The sequence below is a fragment of the Cydia amplana genome, chromosome 16, assembly GCF_948474715.1.
Source record: "Cydia amplana chromosome 16, ilCydAmpl1.1, whole genome shotgun sequence".
NCBI classification, from domain to species: domain Eukaryota; kingdom Metazoa; phylum Arthropoda; class Insecta; order Lepidoptera; family Tortricidae; genus Cydia; species Cydia amplana.
This window is the reverse complement of record NC_086084.1, coordinates 12,139,506-12,154,051: the sequence shown is the minus strand read 5'-3', so window position 1 is coordinate 12,154,051 and position 14,546 is coordinate 12,139,506. Positions and strand designations below refer to the sequence as shown.

The 14,546-nt window shown below is 37.6% G+C and overlaps 1 protein-coding gene across 1 annotated transcript in view; it reads left to right on the top strand.

Moving 5' to 3' along the window:
- Nucleotides 1-14,546, top strand: part of LOC134655021 (ras-related protein Rab-23) — an 80,532-nt gene that overhangs the window by 32,534 nt on the left and 33,452 nt on the right. The window contains exon 2 of the mRNA XM_063510481.1: nucleotides 13,460-13,657. Within this exon, the coding sequence (XP_063366551.1) occupies nucleotides 13,503-13,657 (155 nt within the window). The 5' untranslated portion in view covers nucleotides 13,460-13,502. The remainder of the gene's footprint in view (nucleotides 1-13,459; nucleotides 13,658-14,546) is intronic.

The following is a 14,546-nucleotide window of genomic DNA, read 5'->3' as shown; positions in this document are numbered from 1 at the left end:
GTCGTGTCGTTGTCATGTCTAATTTTGAATTTTAATGTCCGTAATTCCAAATATGAATGTCAGTCAGCCAGTCAGTCAGTTGGTCTATGTCAGGTCGCCACGGAGGTTGGAAGCCACGACACTTACACTAGTACAGGGGTCGGCAAACCGCGGCTCTTTGGAGATACGATTGCGGCAAGTCACCCAAAAAAAAACACACCACTTTCACCATGCCACTAACCCGGGGTTAACCGGTTAAACTTGGAGTTAACATGGTTACCAGTACAATTTGACACTGGGTTAACGGTTTAACCGGTTAACCCCGGGTTAGTGGGATGGTGCAAGTTACGCTTAGGTTCTATATAAGACCACTGAAAACAACTTGCGGCGGAAAAGATTTCTTATATCGGCGATTTCTACTCTGGCTTGCTCTTTTTCCGATCTTTGCACAAGTATAATAGCAAAGCGTTGGTTAAGCTAAGCTTTGTGAATAGTTTGCCATTAGAGTTGTCCGACGTGGACTGTCGTTAACAATAACCGCCGCAGTCCATCCAGGCCTGAGCATGAAAGTGAAAATTTGAAACAATGTGTAGCTAACCCCTTAGCCCTTAGGCAAGACTGGCCGGTTTCATGGAACTAGGTTCTTACAAAGCCTACACCTACAGCCTACCATACCTACACTGTGAACTTATAATTCACAACCGTAATTGCATTAGACTGCCTTTCCATAGAGGCGGAGATGAGAGGAAACGTGCAGAAATCAACCAATATCACTATGTCTGCTCGGCTTCGCTGGATTACAACCAATGCTAATTGGTTGATTCCCGCACATCTCCTCTCATCTCCGCTGCAGTGAAAAGGCAGCCTTAAGATGTAGGCATTGTAAGGCTCAATTAAGAGTTGCTTTTAGTTTTAGTCGTTCGCTCTTAGTATATTCCACTCCTGTCAATGACATGCTAATACTACAAAAAATAAGGAAAATATTTTTAATGTCTTTATTTGTACGGCATTAAATATTTATGAAGGAATGTATAGAGAGCTATTAACATCTTGGAAACTTCTTAAACGAATTCAACATGGTATGCTAATCAGTCACCACACAAAATACATATCAAATATCATTAACACATGTCACCTCCCACTACCTACTTACTTACTTACCATAATATAAACACCCCCTTTAGATTTACCCCTGAAATTTGGCCATGTGATTTAGTCGTGATCGTCTAGTCTAGCGTTAGGACCCCTCGAAGTGAACCGCGGTACCCTAAGTTCTTTAATGAATATCAGCTATATTTTGGACTCTGATTTAATTTACAATTACCTGGACTTTAGGATAAATATATTATGAAATTGGAAGCACGTTTATTATGATGTTAACGAATAACTTACTAGAAAAATTTATTAAAATACTAGAATTTAGTACCTAAAGTCAATAGATTTTATTAGTGTAATGCCAATGGCGTTATATTTTACTTCAAATGATATTATTTAGGTAAATGCAGCATATATGATAATACCAATATAAAAGAAATATATTTGATAAAATGAGTTTAAAAATGGGGTTGGTAAAAGCCTGCTACAATCTACGAGGGGTATTCAAAATATTCTCGGTATGAGAATGAAAACAAACAAGTACGAAAAGTTTGATATTTTTATTTTTCAATATACTCCCCCCCTATGTTCATACACTTAAAAGATCGATCAATTTTTTTTTTAATCCTGCATAGAAATATTTTTTATCTTTGGTGTAAAAATGCTCCTCCACTGCCGCCTTCAATGCTTCATCATCGGAAAATTTATTTCCACGCAGATCCTTTTTAAGATTGGGGAACAAAAAGAAGTCGCTGGGGGCTAAGTCCGGACTATACGGTGGGTGAGTAACAGTTTCAAACCCACATTCAACAATAGCTGCCTTGGCAATATGAGCAGTATGGACGGGGGCGTTGTCATGCAGAAGCATAACACCTTTGGTTAACTTTCCTCGCCTCTTTTCTTTGATTGCATCCTTTAATTGACGTAGAATGTTAGCGTAGTACTGTCCTGTGATATTTACACCTTTTTCTTTATAATCGATCAGTAATACTCCTTCACAATCCCAAAATATCGTGGCCATGACCTTGCCAGCTGAAGGGATGACCTTGATCTTCTTGGGATGAGCTGAACCCTTAATGTGCCACTGCATGGACTCTTGTTTACTCTCTGGGTCATAATGATGAACCCAGGTTTCATCTCCAGTAACTATTCTTTGCAGCACCTCATCAGGATTTTCACCGCACAGGTCAATAAAATCGGAACAACAAGCTACACGCATGTCTTTTTGAAGCCGAGTCAGCATTCGCGGAACCCATCTTGCACTTACTTTTGACATATTAAGATGGTCATGGATAATATCATGTACGGTACCAATAGAGAGATTGGTTACTTGTGCTATAGATTTTACCTTCACTCGACCATCTTCCAATATAAGTTTTTCCACTTTATCAATATTTTCTTGTGAAGTAGCTACTACAGGCCGGCCAGGTCTAGGGTCGTCTTCAACACTCTCCCTTCCACGTTTAAACTCGCTTGACCACTTTTGAATGGTAGATAAAGAAGGAGCAGACTCACGATAAACACAATCCATTTCCTCTTTTATGGTTTTTTGATTTTTACCCTGTTTTGTCAAGAATTTTATCACGCATCGATGTTCTAATTTAGTTAACATTGTCAATTCCCACATGATGTTCATGTTTGTTCAGCAATTGCAGAAAAACAAAAGAACATCTCGGTTCGAATTATACTTTTTTTTAATGTCAATGAATAAACCTTAGCGGCCAGTAACGAAAGAAATTTTAGAAGAGGTTGTAAGATATCAATACCGAGAATATTTTGAACGCCCCTCGTATTAAGCCTCCGGGATAACATATGAGTAGCACTCCTGGGGTAAGCCCATTTACATCTAGCATTTCAAGTTAATATTATTAACTATCAGCTTCTATACGAAATATGCTACCCATACGCTCGATGCAGGATTGGGGGCTCCTAGTCCAATCAGCAAGGTCAATTGGAACTCCTACCCTACCTTTTAGCCAGACGGGCTATGACCAACACTTCGGAACCTATGCGTACCTAGATGGCTATGGAAAGAAGTGTCAAAGTATCCATCAGTCATCAAAATTACTATTCTTTTTTATTTCAAAAACTAGGGATGCGAATCCCATTTCCATTCCCCAGAACTAAAATATAAACTGTATTTCTAGTCTTTTAGAAGTATAAACGAAGTACTAAGTTTATTTGTTAAAAATATACTATATTTTATGAGACTGAAATATCAAGATGAGCATTATTTCACTCAAATCATCCTTTGGATTACTCTTGCCTGCCAAAGGTTCCCTAAAACAGCTAGTCGTCGATTTTCTATCTCCGAATAGACTGTGTTCCTAATCCCAACTTGATATTTATGATTTTATTGTGTAAATACCTTAGAAACATGATTGTAATACTCAGTACCTCGTCTTTACACCAGAAAACCAGAACTTCATAAATAAAAATAGAGATAAGATTTTACGTTAATTATTTTCCCCAAATAATTTAAATATTGGAAGATCTAAGCAATTCAAACCCTATACCTATTCACGCACAATTTTAGTATAGCGAGACCGTAGTTGAAGTCCCTTAAGAAGAAAATACATCAGTTTTACAGACCAAGACTAAAACGAACCCTAAATTCCGAATAATTAGTGTGTGAATTTACCCTAAACCTACCCTTGTCCCTACTCTAGTATAACCAAAGCACAGTTCGTACTTACCATCGACCTGGTACTTTGGAATATACGCAAGTGTATCCCTACTAAGAAGCTGTAAGAGTTCGGCGAGCGATTCCGAGAATGCAACCTAACAGCTCGTGGACTTGTCTCCCCCCATGGCGGGTTGCACAAAGGCAGGGTGGCAACATGGGTAAGACAGGGCCCTATTATGTATATAAGTGGTATAAATAAATATATTTAATATACGAAGCCTCCAAATACTGTAGATTTCAAATGGGCCCAGATTACTCCGGATGATGCGCACGTGACATCCCCATTATTCATCTAACAGCTGGACATTGGAGAGCTAAGGAGGGAGACGTTTTTCACCTTCTATGTTGGTAAAGAGAAGGTGCCAAGATAACCCTCATCTTGGAGCAAAGACTCCTAGACAGCTCACATTTAACACCGCAAGGGGTGAGCGGTCCAGTCGGACAAACAGTCAGTCCAAACAATGATCTGGTTTTAAACTATATAGCAAAAGACCCCATAGTAAAACACTAAAATAACTAGGTTCAATTTTACGAACCAAACTACTCACAAAATCAAACTAACTAAACACAGAAGTGAAATTCTCTTAAACACCGCTATCTAAGTTCAGTTTTATGACGATATTGTCCCCATAAAACCAAACACAGACACGCTTTCCAAGTCCCTGCTATGCAACGATATTGTCCCTGCATAACGTGACGGCACTTAGAAAACACAGTGTAGAAAACTTCACTATAACAACACACAGTAGCAAAGAATCCCCGCAATAGCCTGAGTTCAGTTTTACGACGATATTGTCCCCGTAAAACCAAACACAAACACGCTCTCCAAGTCCCTGTTATGCAACGATATTGTCCCTGCATAACGTGGCGGCACTTAGAAAAACACTGCGTAGGAAACTTCACTATATTTAAATCCCGTACTCGGTAACAAAGAATCTCCACAAAAGTCTAAGATCAGCTTTACGACGATATTGTCCCCGCAAAACTAACCACAGACACCATTTCCACGTTTAAATTCACCAGGATAATTCCCGGCAAAAACAAACATAGTAACAGTAGTAGAGGAACTTTGCTCACCGAATATTTAAACGCCCGAGAACCAGAGTCACTGCTAGCCGATGGTTGAAGAATGAATGAATACCGGCGGTCCGCTCCTGCCTTTTATACTCTTTTACTGGCGACATAATGGCGACATACTGGCGACATACTGGCGACATACTGGCGACATACTGGCGACATACTGGCGACATAATGGCGACATAATGGCGACATAATGGCGACATAATGGCGACATAATGGCGACATAATGGCGACATACTGGCGACATACTGGCGACATAATGGCGACACAATGGCGACACAATGGCGACATAATGGCGACACAATGGCGACATACTGGCGACATACTGGCGACATAATGGCGACACAACGGCGACATACTGGCGACTGGCGACATAATGGCGACTGGCGACATAATGGCGACATAACGGCGACATAACGGCGACATAATGGCGACATACTGGCGACACAATGGCGACATAATGGCGACATACTGGCGACACAATGGCGACATACTGGCGACACAATGGCGACATACTGGCGACATACTGGCGACATACTGGCGACATACTGGCGACATACTGGCGACACAATGGCGACACAATGGCGACATAATGGCGACACAATGGCGACATACTGGCGACATACTGGCGACATAACGGCGACATACTGGCGACACACATTAATCAGAAAGTACCAGGATACCATGACTGAGGAAGAGGTCATTTGCCCCGTACCTATTAGCGATATGCAACCGACGACCAGTGATTTATTAAGACAAATGTTTACCAAAAGTACCAGGCTACCATAACCGAGGAAGAGGTCAAAAGTCGTAAAGTTCGATGCTACCAAGATCTATCCCTTTCACGCTTGCGTCTTAGAGAAAGACGGAGATATTCTCAATGACGTCTACGCACACATTCACAGGCAATAATCGGGTAGTCAGTTTGAGTAGACTAAATTATAATAAAAGGGAACGCTTTATGGCCCCTCTACACGCACGAACCTGCAAGTATTATTTTACTTTGAGATACTTTTAGTTTCTTTCCGAAAAACACTCCTGTGTGGAAGTATTTTACGTTTATTAGTAGCAAACATACTCAAAACATAGCGGGAAGTTTAAAATCTTAGGCGTTTTGGACTGTTTGTATTAACTCTGTACTAGGAGTTCAGACTTCAATACGACCGAACGTCACGCTGTCAATGTCACTGTCATTCTAATGCCAAAAGTTCACATATTTGGGTTAGCTTCAACTTGTGATGGTTATTTACGCAAATTATTAATCTAAATAGCAGGGGTTATTCGTCGACCGCCATTTTGGTAACATCGCCTCGTGATTCATTTCTTTGTTTTTGCTTATTAATATTGTTTAAAGTGTAATATTGATAGCGTATTATGCAGTAAACTAATGTGGAAGTGTGCAGATAATGAAAAATTAATCATGAAATGCGTTTAACCACCATTCTGGCGTCAACGCCGGGTAGCCCACGCGGGTTCTTGTAAAGTCCAGCTATCGCCTTACAAGAACTGAGAACCCAACTACTTACCGAACAACGTCGTGCTCTAGAGCATTTATTTTGGTATTTCTACCTCTAACCGTGGCTGGCTAGAGCCCTAGAGGCCATAGTTTTATACTTTTATACCGTACACTGACTGAATTTTATTATTTACAAATAATTTTAATTCGATCCCACGTGGGATCCACTTTGACGTTGGCGAAATCATCGACAGTATCGATGGAGCCATATTACCCAAAGATTGATTGATTGATTGAATCTAAATAGCAAAAAAAATTTATAGTGGGTTATATATTTAATGAAACCACAAGTGGTGAAATACGAAACGTGCACTTCAAGTTGTAATTGTTACACTATTCATTGGAATCATGTATGAAAGACGCGACTACAGGGGATTTTAGTATTCAAGGTATTTTTTTCTAGTTTTTGTGTTTTGTAATGAACAAATTAGGTTAATACTAGGTATGTAATAGGCATACGACCAGTCACACACATTCTGACTTTTATCTTTTTTAGCGTAAAAAAATAGTGGGACATTGGGAATATTTCGACCCATCTGACGTGCTGCAGTGGTTCCTAACCTGGGGGTAATTACTCCCGTGGGGGTAAAACTGGTATTTTACGGGGGTAATAAGCTAACCTAATATATAAATACAACAAACGTACACGTTTTATTTTTTTATTACCATTGGGAGGAGGGGTAAAATCAGGTTCCCTAGTTAGTCATAGGGGTGACCGAACTAAAAAGCTTAGGAACCACTGGTCTAGCATGAGTTGCGTTCTCGCGCGCGACTTTAAGTATGGACTCGCGCGCGAGAACGCAACTAATGACTATGACGAACGCACTAGACCGCCAGATGTGGTATATAGGTATTTATTACGTTATTAAAACAGAGGAAAAACACTTGTACACCAGTCACCAGTTTTAATTGCTCTTAAAAGTACCTACCTACATTATATTAATGAGCACAAAAGATAAATGTTGGTATATATAGGCAGGTACTTAAGATTCAATATACATAAACATAAATAATAACAAACTTACATTAAAAAGTAAAATAAATAATAAGATTCAACTTGTATTGTAGTCTAGTTGAAGTTGAAATTATCGTTTCTGCAAAAAAATACCAATAGTAGTGTAGGTAGAGTCGTAGATATTGATAGAGCCTTTATTGTCCGCCTCCACACTCGACGGCTCTATGTTGACCGAACACAAATACGAAGCGGGATCCAACCGGAGCGCCTCAAACAAACTGCTTATTGGAAATAGTTCAGCCAGTTCATTCCTTTGCTAGTGCGCGAAACATGATGGACCCACATATAGGTTACTAAAATACCAAATACCACATTTTGCCAGACGTTTTGCCAGAGCAGACATAGGTACCTACATCACATGTCATTCCATATGATTATGGAAGGTAGCGTAAAAGTAGACCTCTACCCTCCATACACGTGATACCGAATGACATTACTAATCATGATATTCCTACGTTTGATAATGATATGTCTGTTTTTTTTAATAAAAGGGTATTTCGTATAAAAAACCCCTAATTACAAAGACGATTAAAATATACTTAGCCTAAGTTTCCCGCGATTGGAAAGGTTCATCACTTCATCATTGATTTTCATTATTAGCTTCATAAGATGCTTCTTTACGTTCAATCGGTGTTGTTAAATTTTGCCAAGTTTCATGGTTTATTATTACATATATAATATCCAACATCCAACGACAAAACTTAGCTCGAGGCCTTTCACGTTTTATGACCGTCTTACGAAACTCGTGTATAAGCATTTTTATATTCTGTGATACTTTTATATTATATAGTATTATTCCAAGCTTATCAACGTAACGGTTTAATAAAACAATATGGCCATACAGTGAACCAACATAAGGTGCTTGTAATATTAGTTCTAATGACAGTTATTGAAAGCCCGCCAAATCTATACTTTGAGCGATATATGTTATCTGTGACACTTAGCTTTTGCTGTCAACTTGTAGAGAATTACCGCAAGATGAGAAACCAGTTTTGTACAACGAATATTAATTATAAACCTGTCAAGAAGAACATCGTCTTTACATTTTTAAGCAGTATACGAATCCCCAGAGCGAGGCCCACAGGGTGAGCTAACAATTCAGAAGTCGGGATAAGCTGCTCCAGCTTGCTTTAAAACCGACGCCCGCCAGTTGGAAAAGACACTAAATCTATAAATTGGGAGCCAATGGTCAGAGAATTCCAGTTATTTTCATCTGTTTTGGCAGTCAGAAGAGTGATTGATTAGCTACTAACAATCTGAGAGTTGGAGAAAGTGATATCCGTATAAGGAAAACTAACCTATTTGAACAAACTTTACACTAAGAGAACATTGCGAGATTTGTTTTTGTGTCGTGAATTAACACCAATAGCTGTTATACTCAAGTGATTAGTAATATGTGTTTGGCTTTTCGTGAGCATATTGATTGTTAATGGGAATAATTTTCAAGGAAAATATGGTTCATAATTGTTACCTATGAATTTCACACTGAATTACTGGTTGTAAATATGCTATTTGTGTAGGTACTTGACTTGATTTGATTTGGTTTGATATTGTCCGTTTTAACAGTAAAAGTGAAATATGGAAAGATTCCATGGTTGTAGTACAAGCCGTACAAGGTGTGATAGAAGTAAGAAGTGTTAGTACTGGTACACCATAAAGACAAGTGAGTAAGTAGGTCTCTTGATAAGGCGCACACATAAAAATAAATGGAGGGATTGTTGTAACATTCATCTCATTCACATAGATGGTACCAAGTACATTGGTACCATGGTACCATGGTATTGACCAGCCATTAGTTATTTTCACATGGCCGGAATGAAAAATGAATAAATGATTGTGACGAGTAAATGATTATTATGATTATGAATATTATGGAGAACTTTTGACATACATGTTGAACCTGGGATAGGACAGCTCTTAGAATATTATTATTATGATAAAATGGCATTAGGTAATAAGTGTGAGATATCCAGTGATAAAGTTGTTTCAGGTAACAGGTAGGAAACATAGATACCTAACCATTTTGAGTCAATTTATATCACCAGAGTACAATACTAGGCACAGGTTGATTTTGATAGCCTGAGCACATGAGAGAAACTGATGCTTGAAATTTATACATGGAGCCAGTTAGGGTCTTATGGAAGTAAAGTATACGCTACAAATTATTAAAATACTGACCGTTGTCACGGACTAGTCCATGCCGTTGTCTAGTACTTTAGGATGATTTGAGAATATATAAAATTTGCTTGACATTTAAAGTAGTAACTGGTTGTATTGCCACATGCAGCATAGTTATCAAACATGATTTCATACCTAGAGATGTGCAATGACATAAACTTACATTCTGTACTAACTAATGTAGAATTTAGAGAGGGTACTAAGATACTCCTATTATGAAAAAAAGAAAACTTGTGTGTGAGAGAGGTACGATTATACTAGTATGCATACATAGTGATTCAGAGTGAAAGTAAAGGGTAAACATGTTTACTATCAAAGCTAGTGATATATGTTAAAGATTTTATTAAATGGAAAAATAATAATGATGATACATGTGAAAAGCTGTGATCAATTTGAGGTTTATTAATCATAATTAATTATAAAGTGATATTCATACCTGTTGTAAAATTGAAATGCTAAGCAAGTTAATATTAGTGATAATAATTTGGAATACCAGAGAGTCGAGAGATATTAACTATTTATCTTCCTGTTTAAATTGTGATGAGAATTACTAAAAGAGTAACAGTAATATGAATATTATAAACAATGTATTTGTGAAAGATGTACATATCTATTATAACATGTTGTTGAGTGAGCCAGAAAATCATAGAATAATTATAATCAAAACATAAAAGATGTATTCAATCCAACGAGTTATGGAGTGAAACAGAGAAATTTGTGATATTATTAAGAGATATGTAGGTATTTATCCATGATCATTTTCTGAAAGCGAGTCAGAGAATTTTGTGACCAAGAAAAATATTTTATAATAATTTGTAAGAGTGAATTTATAAATATATTTGTCTAAAAATAATAGAGTGATTTAGTACAAAAGACATGCAATTATTAAAGTTGAGTGAGCTATATTATATGGTACATACATTAACAGTGAGGCATTGCATATGAAGAGCTGCAATGATGTAATAAATGAATAACAGTGAGTCAATAATATGTAAATCCATGTATTTTTGTATTAAGTGAGCAACAGTGAGTCAATGACATGTTAGTCCATGTATTGATGTAACAAGTAATAGTGAGCCAATGATATATGTGAATCCATGTATTTTAATAAGAAATGAGTAGCTGACGTGAGTCCATATATTGATATAGTAAATGAGTAACAGTGAATCACTGACATGTAAATCCATGTATTGATGTATTGAGTCAATGACATGTTAGTCCATGAATTGATGTAACAAGTAATAGTGAGCCAATGATATATGTAAATCCATGTATTTTAGTATGAAATGAGTAACAGTGAGTAACTGACGTGAGTCCATATATTGATATATATTGATATAGTAAATGAGTAACAGTGAATCGCTGACATGTAAATCCATGTATTGATGTATTGAGTCAATGACATGTAAGTCCATGTATTGATGTATTAAGTGAGTAACAGTGAGTCAATGTAATGATGTATTAAGTGATTAACAGTGAGTCAATGATATATGTGAAGCCATGTATTTTTGTATTAAATGAGTAACAGTGAGTAACTGACATGAGTCCATGTATTGATAAGTATAGTTAATGAGTACCAGTGAATCACTGACATGTAAGTCCATGTATTGATGTATTAAGTGAGTAACAGTGAGTCAATGTAAGGATGTATTAATTGATTAACAGTGAGTCAATGACATGTGAATCCATGTATTGATGTATTAAGTGAGTAACAGTGAATCAATGATGTAAATCCATGTATTAAATGAGTAACAGTGAGTCCATGTAATGATGTATTAAGTGATTAACAGTGAGCCAATGGCATCTGAATCCATGTATTGATGTATTAAGTGAGTCAATGACGTGAATCCATGTATTGATGTATTAAGTGAGTATCAGTGAGTCAATGATGTAAATCCATGTATAAAAAAAATGAGTAACAGTGAGTCCATGTAATGATGTATTAAGTGATTAACAGTGAGTCAATGACATGTGAATCCATGTATTGATGAATTAAGAGAGTATCAGTGAGTCAATGACATGTGAATCCATGTATTTATGTATTAAGAGAATATCAGTGAGTCAATAACATGTGAATGCGTTATTGATGTAACAGTGAGTCAATAACATGTGAATGCGTTATTGATGTAACAGTGAGTCAATAACATGTGAAAGCGTTATTGATGTAACAGTGAGTCAATGACATGTAAATGCATGCATTGATGTAGTGTGTAAGAAACAGTGAGTCAATAACATGTGAAGGCATGTATTGATGTAGTTTATAAGAGTGAGTCGTTGCAGGCATTGGAGGAATGCCTGTAATGATGCAGTTCATAAGTTGAGTAATATTGATTCTTTTGTCTATTGTTCTGTGGTGCATTATGTGTAATGTGGATTATTTATGTTTAACTCTTTAAAACGCAGAGACGCGTTGTACCCAGGATTGGCCGAATATAAGCATTTTTATATTCTGTGATACTTTTATATTATATAGTATTATTCCAAGCTTATCAACGTAACGGTTTAATAAAACAATATGGCCATACAGTGAACCAACATAAGGTGCTTGTAATATTAGTTCTAATGACAGTTATTGAAAGCCCGCCAAATCTATACTTTGAGCGATATATGTTATCTGTGACACTTAGCTTTTGCTGTCAACTTGTAGAGAATTACCGCAAGATGAGAAACCAGTTTTGTACAACGAATATTAATTATAAACCTGTCAAGAAGAACATCGTCTTTACATTTTTAAGCAGTATACGAATCCCCAGAGCGAGGCCCACAGGGTGAGCTAACACGTGGTACTTTACACTCTCTCACCTCGCCAATGTTCTTAATTCCGGATACAAATTAGATTTGCATTAATTTTACATTTGCATCGCGTGACACAAGTAATTTAGACCGCCCTGTGCCGCGACAATTAGGCTAAGCGTATGCTCATGCTGAGACGCAGGCGAAGCAGTTCACGAAGTTCAGCCCAGAGCAGATTTTGTTAAGTTTAGAACTTTATAGCTACTACGCACGCTGCAGCGCAAGGACGTTCCATACATATAAAATCTGCTCTGCGCTGCGCTGCGTGAACTGCGTCGCCTGCGTCTCAGCATACGCTTAGCCAACTCTGTAGTTATTCGAAAATATATAGGTCTACAATAATATGATCCGTTTTCACTGGTCTTGAGACTCTTGAGTGTCCAAAAATATGCATAATTTGCATGCCTGTTTGGCCGCAGTACATCGTTTTAATTTGCTAGTAGAGTAGTCAACAATCACATCAAAATAGTAGTTTTCTCTTAAGTTTTGTGGAGTAAACCAACAGAAAGCTACGTTGAGAAAGCAGATAATATACTTGTCTCCTAAAGTGTATTGATATGAAATTACTTTCCCTGAACACAACGTCTCATTGGGACTGAGGTTACGTTACGAGTAGGTAAGTAAGTAACACACGGCACGGCAGTAGAATATTTAATATGTCTTTTTGAACAATAAAGAGTTTACTACTACTATTTACTTACTGCTCATTTATTTCTTTTAGCTCATACTCGTATCCTCTTGTCACAGTCACAGACGTCACAGTATAATCAATCTTATATTGCTTAACTAGGGTAAATTTTTAGGACAAATTCACTTTCGTTACTCGTCGATTGAATCCAATTTTGTGTAGTTGGGTGTACGACGATTTATTTTGCAGTATTAATATCATATGGTACTTTACCGTATCTATTCTAGGGTACCAGGTGTCAATAGGAACAGGAGCCTGGGATTTTCACGTTCAACCGCTCGCACCACAAACAATTCGCTTACCTATAGTTGTTACTGACAGCTTCACTGCTTGTTGTAGATGTGGATTTCCATATACAATTTTGGTCACTAGCAAAGCCGACTAGACTAGTAAAAGATAACCCATTAACTCTACGCTTCATTGTTCCAGGCGATCAGCGCACACTGATGTATGACACCCACATGGTCCGAGGATGCGTGAGGAGGAGCTGGAGGTGGCGCTGAAGGTGGTGATCGTAGGCGATGGAGGCGTCGGCAAGTCCAGTATGATCCAGCGGTACTGCCGCGGGACCTTCACCAGGGATTATAAGAAGACTATTGGTGTAGACTTCTTGGAGCGGCAAATTGAGTGAGTACAAAATTAAATGGCAATATAAAGCCGCGGTATTTTCACCAGGGACTACAAGAAACAATTGGTGTGGTGACTTCCTGCTGGAGAGGCAGATTGAGTAAGTACAAGACAGGTGGCACAGGTGGTTCCTGGGCAAGTCCAAGTGGATTGTTGTATAAACATGCGGGCGCACTGTAGACGACAGTGCCGGAGTAAACCAGCATGATCAATCACTAACAAGGTACTAATATAAGTGCCATACTTCCTAAAGTACTGGCAAGTTTTATTTTTAGTGGCAGAGCTTTTTTTCGGTTAAAAATTTCATATAATTTGACTTCTATCAAGGGTGACATTGTAACTGATATATATACTTACGTGTGCCATAACCGCCAAGCTCTATCACGCACGCAGCCAATATAAACTGCGTGACAGTAAAATGTACATTTTATGGAAACAATCTATTAGGTATGGCTTGTTGGTTTGTATTGTATTGTGGCATTCTTCAAACCTGGTATACGGCAAATACCACAGCTGGATAGAGCCTATTTTATTTTAATAATCAATACGATTTAAAACAAATGCTAACAGAGTTAATGACTAGATCTGAATGCAAAATCGCTTGTTTTGTGAGAATATGTAAATTAGCGATCAATATCAGCCTTAATTAATTGTATTACGATATTCGGCATTTCCGTCGAATGATTTACGACTTATTACGTTCTGTCTCGTCTAATTCTTAACCAAATTAATGGAAATAACATGATTTAACTGATTATGTAAGACTGTTCGTGTTGCATAATGGATAGAAAAAATGTTTGTATGACATCGAATTGAATGGAAACTAAAAGAATATTTACACACATGTATAATTTTGGCTTAGGCTGTCACGGACTAGATTGCAGGAACC